General features: G+C 40.6%; 1 protein-coding gene and 1 long non-coding RNA gene across 14 annotated transcripts in view; one reads left to right on the top strand and one right to left on the bottom strand.

Moving 5' to 3' along the window:
* The window catches only part of LOC114113171 (uncharacterized), a 31558-nt gene extending 23160 nt beyond the window's left edge, over positions 1–8398 (top strand). The window contains exon 5 of the long non-coding RNA XR_003588206.3: positions 1490–8398. This is a non-coding gene — a long non-coding RNA (uncharacterized LOC114113171). The remainder of the gene's footprint in view (positions 1–1489) is intronic.
* Positions 1–16947, bottom strand: part of ABCB11 (ATP binding cassette subfamily B member 11) — a 104667-nt gene that overhangs the window by 75850 nt on the left and 11870 nt on the right. For 3 of the 13 annotated variants that reach the window (XM_027964891.2, XM_042243771.1, XM_060409800.1), the window contains exons 2-5: positions 12633–12747; positions 11159–11180; positions 7884–7935; positions 6866–7104 (exon numbers count right to left, since the gene is read on the bottom strand). In XM_027964891.2, coding sequence (XP_027820692.1) covers positions 6866–7104; positions 7884–7935; positions 11159–11180; positions 12633–12708 — 389 coding nt within the window. In that variant the 5' untranslated portion in view covers positions 12709–12747. Of the gene's footprint in view, positions 1–6865; positions 7105–7883; positions 7936–8618; positions 8794–8908; positions 12748–16947 lie in introns of all 13 variants that reach the window. The other 10 variants (XM_060409795.1, XM_060409797.1, XM_060409801.1 and 7 more) reach the window with 6 other exon arrangements.

Raw genomic sequence — 16947 nt, 5'->3', positions numbered from 1 at the left:
GGTAGAGATGTGAGCGTTGTGTAGTAATTAATAGGCAGTTGAGGGAAGACAGCGGACCCTAGATGGCAGCCTAGAGCTCTGTCCACTGAGGCCCATTTCACTCGTGGTCATTACTACTGAAAGCACAGTCACAGCTGGAGAAAGATTTCAAAAAGCCAGACCAGTGTCTGCAAAGGCACTGGTAGAGAGAGGTGTGCTGTGAATCAGGAGGCTTATGTTACCTACTCTAAGTAACAACTTACGTTACTTACTCTAGGTAACAACTTTTCAACTCCTTCCTCTCAGAGTAACAGTGGGAGAGATGTGTGTGTCATCCTTCCCATTGTTTATTGTTGTTTAGTTGTTGTGTCCTACTCTTTGTGACCCCATGGACTGTAGCCCACCAGGCTCTTTTGACCATGAAATTTTCCAGGCAGGAATACTGGAATGGGTTGCCATTTCCTTCTCCAAGGGATCTTCCTAACCAAGGGATTGAACCCATGTCTCCTGCGTTGGCAGGCAGATTCTTTACTGCTGAGCCACAAGGGAAGCCCCTGTCATCCCATAGAGAGAGAAAAACAATTTCTTCACCAAGTCTTTCTGCTGACCACAGCCCAGAAAACTTTGCTCTCTAGGACAATCTCTAAGGTTGAAGTCAAAGAACTTGTGAGGAAGCAAGGAAACTATACAGCATTTTCCCATCAAAGCTATCACATTGTGAAACAGGGTTTGGAATTGGCAGGGGCAGGAAGGGAAGAAAAAAATGATTCTGAAATTGCTTTTGGGAAATAAGTTTTATCACTGGAAAATTAACACTTTGGTTGATGTTACATCTGAGCCACAGAGACAAGCTAGATATCCATTTCTTTAGAGAATCAGAAAGTAGCATCTTTAGCCTAGATGTTCTCATTCTACCAGCTTTCTGCTTCTATCAGCCTTCCTTTTGTGACTCAAGTTTGAATTGTTCTTTCCCTCTACTGAGTTCAGACCAAGTATTTAATTATAATTTATTTAATTCAGAACAAAGTATTATTCCATGGCAGTTTTTATTGCCATTTTGCACTGTTATTCAATATTTTTATTGAATATATTTATTTCGAGTATATTCATGTTTCTCTTGCTAGTAAACTATGAGTGACTTGAGAGCAAACACTGCTTGCTTTCACTGCCAAAGCCTGATACAATATGTTACACATAGTAGGTACTAAATGGTTTCTAGATTTTTCTTTCACTTGAAAAATACTAAAGAGGAAGGAAACAACTGCCTTAGGCTACCCTTCTGACAGTTTCCAAACCAGCTAATATGTCTGTGTTTACCACATTCCTAGTTTTTCTTGATGATTTAAGGGGACCCCTAGAGTGAACAAGATCTAGAAAATCATAAACTTATATACAAGTATCCACAATCAGAGGCCTTTTCAAAACCTAAATTCCTACAAAGATAGAGTGTATACGGTAGTATTATGAGTATTATATATATTGTCACCCTGCTTATTTAACTTATATGCAGAGTACATCATGAGAAACACTGGGCTGAAGGAAGCACAAGCTGGAATCAAGATTGCCGGGAGAAATATCAATCACCTCAGATATGCAGATGACGTCACCCTTATGACAGAAAGTGAAGAGGAACTAAAGGGCCTCTTGATGAGAGTGAAAGAGGAGAGTGGAAACATTGGCTTAAAGCTCAACATTCAGAAAACGAAGGTCACGGCATCTGGTCCCATCACTTCATGGGAAATAGACGGGGAAACAGTAGGAACAGTGTCAGACTTTATTTTTTCGGGCTCCAAAATCACTGCAGGTGGTGCTTACAGTCATGAAATTAAAAGACACTTACTCTTGGGAAGGAAAGTTATGACCAACCCAGACAACATATTAAAAAGCAGAGACATCACTTTGTCAACAAAGGTCCGTCTAGTCAAGGCTATGGTTTTTCTAGTGGTCACATATGGATGTGAGAATTGGACTGTGAAGAAAGCTGAGTGCCAAAGAATTGATGCTTTTGAACTGTGGTGTTGGAGAAGACTCCCTTGGACTGCAAGGAGATCCAACCAGTCCATCCTAAAGGAGATCAGTCCTGGGTGTTCACTGGAAGTACTGATGTTGAAGCTGAAACTCCAATATTTTGGTCACCTGATGTGAAAAGCTGACTCATTTGAAAAGACCCTGACACTGGGAAAGATTGAGGGCAGGAGGAGAAGGGGATGACGGAGGATAAGATGGTTGGATGGCATCACTGACTCAATGGACATGGGTTTGGGTGGACTCCAGGTGTTGATTATGGACAGGGAGGCCTGGCGTGCTGCAGTTCATGGGGTCGCAAAGAGTCGGACACAACCAAGCGACTAAACTGAACTGATGAGTAAAGATTTCTAATGTATAAATGAGTGCATGCTCTTGGTTTTCTGTTTGTGAAATAAATTTGTGTGTCCCCGAAACAGAAAACTATGAGCATTTGTCAAAAAGTTTTACTTAGGTTCCTTGGAATGCATTTATTCTATAGACTATGTAAGCAGAGGTGAGAGAGTGCCTGTCATGAAAAATGCAGCTGCCAGTCATGGACGAAGGACCCATTGACTCAGCTGTGGGATTTACTGGAGCAAAGTTCAGGAAAATTGCATCACTGTTGGGGGGTGTGGATAGGAACATGTGTGGTTTGTGGTTCTTCTCACTCACGAGGCACCCCAGAGATGAATCATTAACTCAGTTTTATTTATCCTGGGAAGAATCATTAGAGTTTTAAAGACTATTTGGGAATATTTCTGGGACAATAGGGCAAGCCTATCAGAAAAACTGTTGGAAGGAAAACAGGAGATTGACTTGGATCCTTTGACTGCACATCAGACTCTTTATCATCTGCATGGTGGAAAACTATTGTGATTATAAAATCCTAGAAAGTATTCTATAAAGTTTATAGGTGATTTGAGTGTCTTTCTTTTTAACAGCAAAACTGACATATGCCTACTTGAGTGAATTAAGATTGCTCTGACACATTTGTCAAAGAGAGAAGAGGGGAGAAAAATATCAATTAGAGGGAAAAGGTAAAATAGATGATATGAGGATTCTTGCCTTGCTTTTTATGAAAAATAAGATAAACAAAATTGAATCACTCAATGATATGAGTTTGAGCAAACTCCAGGAAATAGTGAAAGATAGGGAAGCCTGGTGCACTGTAGTCCATGGGGTCACAAAAAATCAGACACGACTGAACAACAGCAATGTATACCAAGGTTTCAGATGTCCTAAAGCCTTAGGTTTCTCATTGATGATACCTAGGAGGTCTTTATGACAAGATATATTGACTCACCAGAAGCTCTCCTCTCACTAGGGTTTTTATGAACTGTAGGGGTTCATAGGGGTTCTTATGCACTGTGGACTCAGTAGCATTGACACCTTAGAGCAGGTCCCCAGCCTCTGGGCCGCAATGGGTACCTCCCATTAGCTCAGTGGCAGCATTAGGTTAGAAACAAAGTGTATAATAAATGCAATGCACTTGAATCATCTTGAAACCTTCCTCCCCACATCTTATCCATGGGAAAAAAATGTCTTCCACAAAATCAGTCCCTGGTGCCAAGAATGTTGCGGACCATTGCATTAGAGTGAATATCAGTGGCAACCCAACTGGTAGAAATGCATCCATATCCTACTTCCAAAATATCAAGGGTCCATATTCCTCAATGCGTGGGACATTGACCTATGGACAAATGATTTATTACTAGGTGAAGATGCTTTATAGAATACCCTCACACTACGCTAGCACATTGCCAGAATGGCTAATGCCATTGTGAGCTATATTGCAGAGAGATTCTGCATGCCCTTTATCTAGGTTTCCCCCAGTGGTAACATCTTGCAAAACTATTGGACATTATCACAACCAGGATGTTGACTTGGATACAATGAAGAGCAGAATATTTTCTTCATTCAAAGATTCCTTATGTCGTTCTTTGATATCTACACATATCTCCATCTTTCTCACATTTCTGGAGACCAGAAGTCTGAGATCAGCTTCACAGGATTGAAGTCAAGGTGCTGGTGGGGGTGCACATTCTGCAAAGGCTCTAGAGGAGAATCTGTTTCTTCCTCTTCCAGCTTCAGGTAGCTACAGGCCTTCCTGAGCTTGGGACCTCACTCCAGTCCCTTATAGGCACCTTTGTCTCTTTTTCTCTCTAAAGTCAGATCTCCTTCTGCCTCTTTTTAGTAACCGTCTCTTTAGTAACCATCACGAGTAAAACTACTCGTGATTGCAGTAAGGGCTCACCTGGATAATCCAGTATAATCTCCCCAAGATATTTTAGTTAGTTATATCTGCATAGACTCTTCTTCCCATACAGGGTAACATTCACAGGAATATCGTAGATATTTTTGGGGACCATTTTCAGCCTGCTGGAGCTACAGTCAGGGCTTCCCACGTGGCTCAGTGGTAAAGAATCCACTTGCCAATGCGAGGAGGTACAGGAGATTCAGATTCAATCCCTAGGTCAGGAAGATCCCCTGGAGGAGGAGATGGTGACCCACTGCAGTATCCTTGCCTGGAAATCTCGGTCCATAGGGTGGCAAAGAGTCAGACACAAGTGAGCACATGTGCATGCATGGAGCTACAATCAAGATATAGATAATAACGAGTGTTGGTGTGAGTGTGAAGAAACTGGACCCCTCACACATGTTAAGTGTTAGTCACTCAGTCATGTCCGGCTGTTTGTGACCCCATGGACTGCAGCCCACCAGGCTCCTCTGTCCGTGGAATCCACTGGGCTCCAGCCACCGCTCCTTGCTCCTCTCGGCCGCCCCTGACCTCGGCTGTGGGGTAGCTCCTCCTCTCCTTCATTCATTCTTCAGTTTATCTAATAAATATTTATGAGCACTTGTTATCGTGAATATGTCTCAAATGCTGGTCCCTCTAACATTTATTTCCAATTTTGAAGGCATTATAGGATATACTTTCAGGATCTTTCTGTTGAGTTTATTTTCACGAGTGTTATTAATTTATTGTTTTCCAGTCACTCAGTCGTGTCTGACTCTTTGCGACCCCATGGACTGCAGCATGTCAGGCTTCCCTCTCCTTCACTATCTCCCAGAGCTTGCTCAAACTCATGTCTATTGAGTTGATGATGCCATCCAACTGTCTCATCCTTCATCACCCTTTTCTCTTCCTGCCCTCAATATTTCCCAGTATCAGGGTCTTTTCCAATGAGTCAACTCTTCTCATAGGATGGCCAAAGTTTTGGAGCTTCAGCTTCAACATCAGCCCTTCCAGTGAATATTCAGGGTCGATTTCCTTTAGGATGGACTGATGTTATTAACAACTGGGGTCTTTTTACATATGTAAGTCTGAATGGATTTTTTTTTCCAAAGGGGGAAGTGATTAGTTAACATTTTGTAGTCATATCACTCTGTAAATATCAGTTCAAGTCTTCTGTTCTCCAACATAAATGAAAGAAAATAAAAGACTGTCATTGTGAATCCCCTGGGTGTCCAGTGGTTAGGACTCTGCAGTTATACTGCAGAGGACTCAGGTTCAATCCCTGGTTGGGGAACTAAGATCTTGCAAGCCACATAGCACACATAAAAATATTTTAAAGACTGTCATTGAAGACAGTCTCTCTTTTATACAAATTGTTATATTACTTCCAAATTTAGAAGAGAAATATATACATTTATATGTTGGAAATTTATTCCTTATGAGTAGGCTTATTTTTTAAGGATAATTCTGTGCATTGTATGTTGTCCTGTACTTTTCTGTCAAGTGCTAACCAGTTTATAACTACATACTTATCTTCATGATCATTGATTTCATGATGGTCTCACCAATGAGACATGAGCTCCATAAAGATAAGGACCATTACTCATAAGATACCACTACTCATAAGATAAATGTGTAGCCTTTATGCTTACACATTTTCCTGGTATATAACTGGTGTTCCAAAAATTTTGGTTGAATGGGTAGATGAATGAAAGATGCTAACAACAAATATTATGGAAGAACATCAGTAATTTAGAAGGATTTGTCATAATCTGGAATCAAGCCTATAGAAAAAATTTTAAATGGTGGAGAATCACTTGAGGGAGCCATTCCAAGTGTCTCTCTAGCCAGGATATGCCCTGCTCTTGATTCTTGAACCTGAGTGAGTTTATATGTGAAAATGATCTTGTTCTGGCCCTGAGGCAGCATGAGGCAGGCTGCAAAGTCCTATGACAGTGAGTCAACCCTGTGTATACTGCAGACTCACTGATTACGTGGTCAGGCTTATCACAGACAGAACAGGAGCACAGTGAGCTCTGGCTAATTCTGCATGGCTATCTTCTGTTCCTAGCACCATGTCACTCTTTCACAGCAACTCAACTGCTAGTTGAGGCCAGTGACCCCTACTCCAAGTCCGAGAGCACAGGAATGATGAAATTCCCATTGTAGAGAGAAGACTGGTGGTCAAGTGGGTCCTCAGCCACAGCCACAGAAGCTGGGGGACAAAAGAGAAGAGAGGATGGAAGGAAAGAGGGAAGGGGGGAAGAAAGAGGAAGGAAGGGAAAAGCGAGTCTCAGATATGAGAAATGACAAGCACTCAAGTAAAATTTATGGGTCACCTTCCAATGATATTAAGTATTGATAGTGTCATTCTCAAGCCTACAGTCTACAAAGTGTGACATTTGGGTACGTATTTAATGAGTAATTTTCAATTCTGTATTTTGTTGCTGTTGTTGGAATTTTAAAACCCAGTGGAATAAGAACTTCAGGGCAGAGTAATTTATAGAAATATGTGTAAATTTGTTTCTGTTCACTCCATGTTAGATACCACTCCAGATCCTTCCTGTAAGGTTCTCTTTACAAATTTTGAATTACAAGCTAAGATATGAGCAAACAAAAAAGTAAAAACAAACAGCAGCCTACCCGCAGCGTGTCCCATTTGTCGTGTTGTGGTTGAGGGAGTCGTTGGTCCACACTATGGTGTTATTCACACATGCTTTTCCGGGGGTACTGAGTTCTTGTAATTCCATGTCATACTCAATAAAAACATCTGTCATTGTGCCAAAAATGAGTAGCACACCTGGATAGGCTGCTCCATGGAGAAGGGCACATAAACTCCCCATACACATCAGGCAAATGTCAGTCTTTGAAGAAAATCGAAACTTGAAAAACAAAGAATTCAGAGATCATCTATGGGTGAAAAGCAGGAGAGGTAGGAGGACTATTTAATTTTAGTTACTAGAGTCTGGTAAATAGTGTTCAACACCAAGTCTTAAGGGAATCGTTTTAATTGAAATGTAGAGTTCTCACTAACACTGAAATAACAGTGCATCAATTATCCAAGTCATTAAACTCTTTCGTTGTTAACTCATGTTCTTTCCTTCCTAGCCTCTAATTTATTCTCTTTATGTCAAGAGCTGACTTTAGTTCTTAGCTTTTCATCCCCAACTTAGAGGGGAACAATCACTGACACTGATGCTATTGCCATGTAGATGCTCCATATGGCTTATTCAGCAATAGTAGAAATCGGCTCCCAGAACCGATATTGACAATGAAGAGCATCTGCTTGTGCTCAGAAATGTCTCCATTTTGCAAATTTGAAGAAAATACCTACACTATGGAACTTCTAAAGGCATCACAAGAATAAATATGCTTAGCATGGTTACTGTGACAATTTTCCTTACTAAAATGATCATTAGGGACTTAGAGATTATCTTCTAGCACACTTTTCTGATCTACCAGATAGAATGTGTGTGTTTAATCAGCAATATATTTCTAATTACTAATCCACATGTTGTCACATAGACAAAGTTTATGACTGAAAAAAGTGGTCACTATAGTTAAGCACCTGCCAATATGACTAAAAAATTAACATTTTCTCCATGATCTGAACAACTCACAGTTGCAAAATCTATGCCATTAATCAGCATAGTTTTATTACCAATCGAAAGAAGCCAACTTGACTGCTACCACCTTTCTTCTCATCTTGTAACCTGAGGAGAAAAACACGAGGATTTACAGACCATCCTTTCCAAAGCAATGAGAAATTCTCCCTAAATTGTGATTTCATGAGTCATTCTTTAGTAAGAATGAAAGTCCCCACTGGCTGTGAAATTCTTTCCAAAACTGGTATCTTAAAAACTATTACTTTCAGATTTACCTCTTCTAGCAATTTCAGTATAGCTGTGTCTCTTGTTCGGTAGAGATTCACTGAGGGTTTTTCAGAGAGGTTTTTTCTCGCTTTGAGAGAAAGCAAAAAGTACTCTGCACCCCCAGCTGTAGTAACAAATAACTGTGGAACCTCAGTGTTGACCCTTAGTTTATATCTACCTTCATTTCCTTGTGAGTAAATTTAGGTGGTTGGATTATCTAATTTATTGCTTCTAGCTCTTAAAAAGCTTGCAACTACATCAAATAGTGCTGATATGAAAAATTCAAAAACTCCCATACTTCCCTTAAAACCGTATTTACTTACTATTTCTTATTCAATTTATTGCTCAGAAAATTGTCCTTAACCCATTCTCGAACTTTCTAATGCCAAATAGGTCTAATTCACCCAAGTTATCTATTCACTAATACACCTTAGGTCTTATTTCCACCAGGAACCACTCTACCCCATTGGCTCTTTGGGAATACCCACGCATCTTGTTTTCTCACTTCCTTCCTCCTTCCATACCAGTTTGTCATCTCAGTTGAGACCCACAGTTCTTTGTGTGTTAGTTGCTCAGTCATGTCCAACTCTCCCACCAGGCTCCTCTATCTCTGGAATTTCCCACAGCAAGAATACTGGAATGGGCTGCCATTTCTTCCTCCAGAGGATCTTTTCAACCCAGGGATCAAACCTGGGTCTCCTGCATTGCAGACAGATTCTTTATCATCTGAGCCACCAGAGAAGCCCAGTTCTCTAAACCCTCCATTTACTTACAATCACTAAATACCATCAAGATTTTCCTTCCTTGGACTTGCCTGGTGATACACTGGATAAGCATCTGCCTGTCAATGCAGGGGCCAGGGGTTCAATCTCTGTCTGGGAAGATTCCGCATGCCTTGGAGCAACTAGGCCCATGCATCACAACCACTGAGCCAGTGCTTGAGAGTCCACAAGCAGCAATTACTGAGGCCATGCACCTGGAGCTTTTGCTCTGCAACAAGGGAAACCACTGCAACGAGACGCCCAGATGGAGAGAAGCCATGCTCTCTGCAACTAGAGAAAGCTAGAGTGAAGCAGCAAAGACCTGCCACAACCAAAGAGAAAGTAAATTAAAAAAAAAAAAGAAGATTCTCCTTCTCCAGGCATTCCAGGTCCCATTGCCAGCCATTTGGACCATGCTCTCACCATCATCCTCAATCCTTTTTTGCAGATTCATCTTTGGAAACTCCATCTCTGCGTTCAGTCCACTATTCCTCCTTCTCCTCCTGAAGCCAGGCTGTTAGGCCCACAGGAGACAACCTCTCCACCACCTAAACAGATACCGACACCTGCTGTGCTTAGCGCTCAGCTGCCCTAAGCTTCCCTTCCAGCTCAGGGTGGAATCACAAACCCTTGCTGATACGTCCAAAGCCCTCTGTGATCTGGCCAGTTGACTCTCTTACCTGTTTCCTCCTGCTTCACTCCACCCAAGCCGCCTGGCCTCTCTGCTGACTTTCATCCGTACCAAATCAGTTCCCACCTCTGGGTGTTTGCACTTGCTATTTCCTCTCACCAAAGTGTTCTTTCTTTGGATAATAAAATGGAGAACTCCCTCACCTCCTTCATACCTTCTCTCAAAAGCTGCCTTTTCAAGGGGGCCTTCCATGGTCAAAGTCTTTAAAATTTCAACTTTCCCCCCACATCATTTCAAATCTCCATTTCCATGTTTATTGTTTTTTCTTAGAAAGGGGATGATAAACTATCATTATCTACCATGCTATATATTTTATTTATTTATGGTGTTTATTATGTCTCCCTCACTAAAGGAGAGAACTCTTCAAAGGCATGTTAAGTTCCTCAAGACAGAGATGTCTGCCTATTTTTTTTTCTTTTCTGTATCCTCAGCGTCTAAACCAGTGCCTGATACCCAGCATGTGTGTATGTGTGTTAGTTGCTCAGTCGTGTCCAACTCTTTGCAACCCCATGGACTGTAGTCCACCAGGCTCCTCTGTTCATGGAATTCTCCAGGCAAGAGTACTGTAGTGGGTTGCCATTTCCTTCTCCAGGGAATCTTCCCAACACAGGGATTGAACCCAGGTCTCCTGGATTGCAGGCAGATGCTTTACCAGGCAGATGATTCTCAGCAAGTCCTCAATTAATATTTGCGAAATGAATGAATGAAAATGGTCTCCAACCTCAACTCAACCCAAGGCACTATATTTCATTCCTCTACAGATTGTTCCCATTCCCCTCAGTGGCTTTATCAAACTTTCACTGTGATCTTCTCACTCCCCATTACCACATCTATGCAGACATAGGTTCATTTTCTCTAAAAACCAGAGTACTCACTCAACCTTCCTGCTCATCCTCTCACTGCAGCTCATTTATCTGCATCCTCCATTTCTCTGCACCCATGCCCTTTTCTATCTGTTTCCCACCCAATGAGACAAGAGTGGTTCTTCTGTCCTCAACTGATCCTACCATTCCAAGTGAAAAGCTAGTGTTGCTGCAACCACCAGCTCTCTCTGTCATGCAGTATTAACACTTAAAATGTTTTACACATCTTCAGCCTTTACCTTTCCACCACCTCCATTTCAGAAACGTAGCTGGCACCTCCTTATCTTCTAAATCAGAATCCATTAATCCTGTCCTCATGGCAAATTAGGGTAAACTGATTTTTGGTTTATAAGAGAATTTCAACTCTTAAAGAGAAATATCTAGTCACTACATTTTAGGTTTCTACTATTTGCTTTTGGGAAGAATTGGGATTTTTCTTCTGTAAAAAGAACCTCCTCTGCAACCATGAAACCTTACATGTCCAACTTTTCCTCTGCTTGTTTAAGTCAGAAATTCTGTGGGGTTCCTGGACATATAGGGGATATTTGAACCTAATCCAGAAGGAATATTGCCAAAGATTTTTGAAATCAAGTTATAGGATTGTTTTAAATAGAAAAGGAATGGATTATATATACCATTTTGTAGGCAGTGCAATGTATATGAAAATATTGCTTCTGCTTTGTGCCTTTTATGTGAATATTAGGGGAATTATTTTGAAAATGTGTTGCATTGTTGAAGCAGTCACTTACTTTGATTTTTTATCATTGTTATCTGTCAGGATAAAAACAATACATAAAGCAGTTAATCGTAATGACAAAATGAAACATAATCATTAACAATTTTGCTCTGGAAAAACATTTCTATGATTATTTTATTCATGGAACAACACAAAATAATTATTTGCTTTTTCACCTTTCTCTTTCTTCCTCCGTATTGTAGAAGAAAACACTGTTTCACATATAGGACTGCTGCCTTGACTACATTTTCTCCAGAAAATGAAATCTTTTTATCTTCTGAATGCTAACTAAAGACCAATATTTGTACATTAGTTACAGAAAAATCTGATTTTTTTTATTTGAACTACCAAATAAAATGAATACTTATTTATTGTTTGGTTTTTTAGAAACATCAGAATTTATCTACTTAAAATACAGACCATAAAATACAGACAATAAGATGTCATTGACACCCCCGTGCCAGTAGAAGCCATTGAATTGAGCCACATATTACTTTCCCCAGCATAGGTCAGAGCAGATGGAAGGGAAGAGATGAAAGCGGGGGTTCAGGGTCATGGGCATAGGGAAGCCATAGTGAAAGGAACCCAGGATTTTAATGTCAGCCATCATCATGGGACAGCACATCCTGGTTCCCCTGGCATTTTCATTTCATTTCATACAGAGTAAAGAGGCATTATAGGGTAGATAAAGATTAACCTCTCATATTTGGGAGTCAGAACTGGGTTAGGCTTACGGCTCCTTTAATCAATAGTCACGCAATCTTTGTCAAGCTTAAGACAATGTATCTAAGTCTCAGTTTCCTTTTCTATAAAATGTAAAATCATAGGAGACTTTGGAAATCATCTGCCCTTACCACACTCTAGGTACTTGTGCTACGGATCCCCATCCACTTTACCCCACTCTGGCCAGCAGTGTCTTTGTACCAGTCCTCTCAAAGAGCAATGCTCACTAAATGCATATTACTATAATCAATTATAGCAATATAGAAATAAAGGTAATAATAATAAAAGCATTGAAAGTGTTAGTCGCTCAGTCATGTCTGACTTTTTGCGACTCCATGGACTGTAGCCCAACAGGCTCCTCTGTCCATGGAATTCTCCAAGCAAGAATACTGAAGTGGGTAGCCATGCCCTTCTCCAGGGGATCTTCTTGACCCAGGGATCAAACCCAGCTCTCCTGCATTTCAGGCAGATTCTTTACCATCTGAGCCAGTGCTAAAACAACCTCAGTCTATCCATGGAAAAAAATATTTATAGTGAGATGTTTCACTCTCCCAAGATTTATGCATTCTTACCTAGCACTCTCAGCAGTTATATTACATGGATTCTTGGGAGAAATACCCAGGTTGTGTAAGAAGAATATGAGGTAATAGTTCTACTTATTGTTGCTGAATTTTCTCTGCTCCTTGACTATCTTCACTAGTTTGTTCCACTTTTGTTTTCACCTTTTTTTGTACAAGAGACAATAAGATAAAAAGGCCACTTACATGAGCTGTCTGACTCAAAACCATGATTGTCCTCTCCAAATTTCTTCACACTGCGAAGAATTACTGAGTCAGACATAACAATTGCAGTTCACAGCAAAAAAAAAATTTAAAAACCCTAGAAAATAAAACAAAAGAGTGACTGCAGAGGAAGACAAGATGGTGAAGGAGTAGCCAGATGTGCAGTACATCTCTCTCCATGGACACATCAGGAATACACCTTCAGATGCAGAAGATCTCGCAGAACACCGGCTGAGAGCAGACAGGAGTCCCTGACCACTGGCAAGGAATATATAGATCCCAAACTCAGTAGGACAAAGGAAGGAAGGGGAAGAGAGGAGAATGAGCAGGACTGGACCTGCACCTGGGGTGAGGGGAACTGAAGCAGGGGTCTGATCCCCAGACTGAAGCAATCGTTTGAGACACAGGGAAAGTACTTGAGGCTGTTGGAGAGTGAAGCAGCTGATCTGTGACTGTCTGAATGGAGTGAGAACCAGACAATCCTTGCTGCGGCCGTATGTACCCTGGTCAGGGACCCAAGTCTCCTGAAATACCCAGTGGCTGGGAGCTGGAGCATAGGGACTGGAGAGCAATCCCAGGGTGAGGGCTGCTGTTGACTGCTGGGAGACAGCCCAACGGGACATGAGGGAGGAGATCATGGTGGAGAATGCCTTTGGAGCAATGCTGAGTAGCCACTGAAGCAAAGCAATACTGCTGAGTCATATGCAGGGGGAGGAGCCATCTCTGTAGCTTCTCTCCCCACACATGCTAGTGCTGGCAACTGACCAATAGAGAAAGACTCCAGAGAGGGTACCCTTTGAGTGTCTGATGCACAGAGCAATAGAGAAGGACTCTAGCCAGTGGAGACCTTTGAGTGGCTGCTGCACCAAGCAACAGAGAAGAACCAGCCTGAGAGGCCTTTTGAATGCCAGCTGCCAGAGGCTAGAACAAGACTGTGATAGTGCCATAGCTCCTGCGCCTGAGGCCACCAGTATCTCTGCACACTTGGCACCACCACAGTCCCCGTGATCCAAGCAACTGTGCCACCTCCACTCCCGGTCCTCACTAAGGCAGACCTAAGTCTGCCAGGGCAGCCTCAGGAGCAAACTCCTGTGGATGACCCACATGTAGAGGTGGGGATAAAACCACAACTGAACTCCAAGGGCAATTTGGCTAAGGAAGAGGGTCAAAAACCTTCCCACCAGCTGTACAAGGTGCAGATTAAATCCATATGATCAATTAGGAAGACTGTGTCTATGGAATATATAAAAGGACAATGAGAGCTATCACAAAAGAAAACACACTAGCTCTGGTAGCTGTGGACACTGCAGGCAAGAACACGCAGGAATAGGGCCAGATTAGTCTGAGCTGTTCCCACAGCAGGTCCAGACATCAGCCCGGTATTGGAGGGCATCCTGGGGAGGCAGAGGTGGATGGTGACTCACAGTGAAGGAAAGGACAGTGGCAGCTGAGATCCAAGAAAAACAATTATTATTCATACATTTTAATTTGTTCTGCAGTTGATCCTAGTTTATCTTCTTCTTTTTTTCTTTGTTGCTATGGTTGCTGATTTTATTATTACTATTAACTCTAAGTTTTTGAGAACTTTTTTTTAATCACACTTTTGATTTCCTTTATATAATTCTACCTCTTCATTGTTTTTTTGTGATTCTGTGGGGCTTTTGTCTTTTTTAAGTTTTGTTTGTTTGTTTTCTTACTGTTCTTTTCCTGCTGTAGTTATTCTTTAATATATATAAATCTTTTATTTCTTTTCTTCCTTTTCTTTGTTTATTTCATCGTGTTTGTTAGTTTGGTTTGTTTTCTTTGCTTATTCTCCAGTTGACACTCTGCTTTGGTCTTGTTTACCAATTTGTGTTTTAGTTAGTTCTGTTTTTAATAGGTTGGTATCATTTTTGGTTTCCTTTGCCTGCCAAGCCACTCTCTTGTACTTTCTTGTCTTTGGACTATTTAGGGTTTTGTGTGTGTGTGTGTATGTGTGTTCCTTTGTTTTTGTTATTATTTGCTTGATTTTGTATTTACCATTTGTCTGGGGCTCCTCTTTTGTTTCTTATTTTGTTTTGTTTTGCTATTTTTGTGTTTTTGTTTTAATCCCCTTTAATGCCATAACAAATGACTTGTGGAGTGTCAGTTCCCCAGGCAAAGATTTGGCCTGAGCCTTTGGAGTGGAAGTTCTGAATCCAGGACAGTGGACTGCCAGACACCTACTGACGCCAGGGAGTATTGATTATTGAGAACTCCCATGAAGATCTCCACCTGTATCTAGGACCTGGAATCACCCAACTGCCAGCAGCACCCAGTGCAAAACACCTCACCCCGCCAACAAGTAAGACAAAAATACAAAACCAATCACTAGTGGAGAAGCTTGCCACAGACACCCCAAAACCTACCACCTCACACAATCCTGTCCGTCAAAGGAAAAAAAAACTCACCTCCTCCTACCAGAATGCAGACACAAGTCCCTCCCAACACAAAGCCTACACAAACCACTGGACCAACCTCACCCACTGAGGGGAGTCCAAAAGGAAGAAGGTATATGACCCTAAAGCCTGGGAAAAGAAGACCTCAGACAAAGTAAGTTAGAAAAAAATGAAAAGGCAGAGGAATATTATACAAATGAAGGAACAAGGTGAAAATTCACAAGACCAAATAAACGAAGAGGAAATATGCAAACTACATGAAAAAGAATTCAAAATAATGATAGTAAAGATGACCCAAAACCTCAAAAATAGAATGGAGAAAATGCAAGGATCAATTAACACATTTAACAAAGACCTAGAAGAAATTAAGAATAAACAGAGACAAACAACACAAATACTGAAATTAAAAATATTCTAGAAGAAATCAATAGCAGAATAACTGAGGCAGAAAAACAGATAAATGAGCTAGAAGATAGAATAGTGGAAATAACTGAAGAATAGATAAGAGGAGAATGAGAAGAATTGAGGACAGTCTCAGAGACCTCTGGGATAATATTAAAGGTACTAACGTTTGAATTATAGGAGTCCTAGAAGAAGACAAGAAAAACAAAGGGTCTGAGAAAATTTCTGAAAAGGTTATAGTTGAAAACTTCCCTAACATGGGAAAAGCAATAGTCAATCGATCCAAGAAGCACAGAGTCCCATAGAGGATAAATCCAAGGAGAAACATGCCAAGACACATACTAATCAAGCTAACAAAGATTAAACACAGAGAAAGAATATTAAAGACAGCAAGGGAAAAGCAGCAAGTAACATACCAAAGGAACCCCATAAGATTAACAGTTGATCTTTCAGCAGACACTCTGAAGACCAGAGGAAATGGCAGGATGTATGTAAAGTACTAAAAGGGGAAAATATACAACCAAGATTACTCTACCTGACAAGGCTCTCATTCAAAGTTGATGGAAAAATCAAAAGTTTTACAGACAAACAAAAGATGAGAGAATATAGCCCCTCTAAACCAGTTTACAACGTTAAAGAGACCTATAGGCAGGAACCACAAGAGAAGGAAAAGACCTACAAAAACAATTTTGAAGAATGCCAATAAGAAAGTATATATCAATAATTACTTTAAATGCAAAGGGATTACTGCTCCAACCAAAACACACAGATAGGCTAAATGGATACAAAAACAAGACCCACATATATGCTGTCTACAAGAGACCCACTTCAGACCTAGAGGCACACACAGAATGAAAGTGAGAGGATGGAAAAAGATATTCCATGCGAATGGAAATCAAAGAGAAGCCAGAGGAGCAATTTTCATATCAGACAAAATAGACCTCAAAATAAAGAAAATTAAAAGAAATAATGGAGGTCACTACATAATGATCAAGGGATCAATCCAAGAAGAAGACACAACAATTGTACATAAAGCAAACACTAACAGACATAAAAGGGGAAATTGACAGTAACACAATAGTAGTAGGGCACTTGACATTCCACTTGCACCAACGGAGAGATCATCAAAACAGAAAATTAATAAGGAAACACAGTGTTAAGTGACACATTAGACCAGATGGAACCTAATTGATATCTTCAGGACATTTCATCTAAAAGCAGAACAATACACTTTCTTCTCAAGTGTACATGGAATATTCTCAAGCATAGACCACATCTTGAGTCATAAATCAAGCCTTAGTAAATTTTAAAAAAATTGAAATTGTATCAAACATCTTTTATGACCACAATGCTATGAAACTAGATATCAATTACAGGGGAAAAAAAACTGTAAAAAAGCACAAACACATGGAGATTAAACAATACATTTCTACATAATGAACAGGTTACTGAAGAAATTTAAAAGGAAATTAAAAAAT

The sequence above is a fragment of the Ovis aries genome, chromosome 2, assembly GCF_016772045.2.
Source record: "Ovis aries strain OAR_USU_Benz2616 breed Rambouillet chromosome 2, ARS-UI_Ramb_v3.0, whole genome shotgun sequence".
Lineage (NCBI taxonomy): Eukaryota > Metazoa > Chordata > Mammalia > Artiodactyla > Bovidae > Ovis > Ovis aries.
The sequence above is the reverse complement of the archived record's forward strand: the minus strand, read 5'-3'. Positions and strand labels throughout refer to the sequence as shown.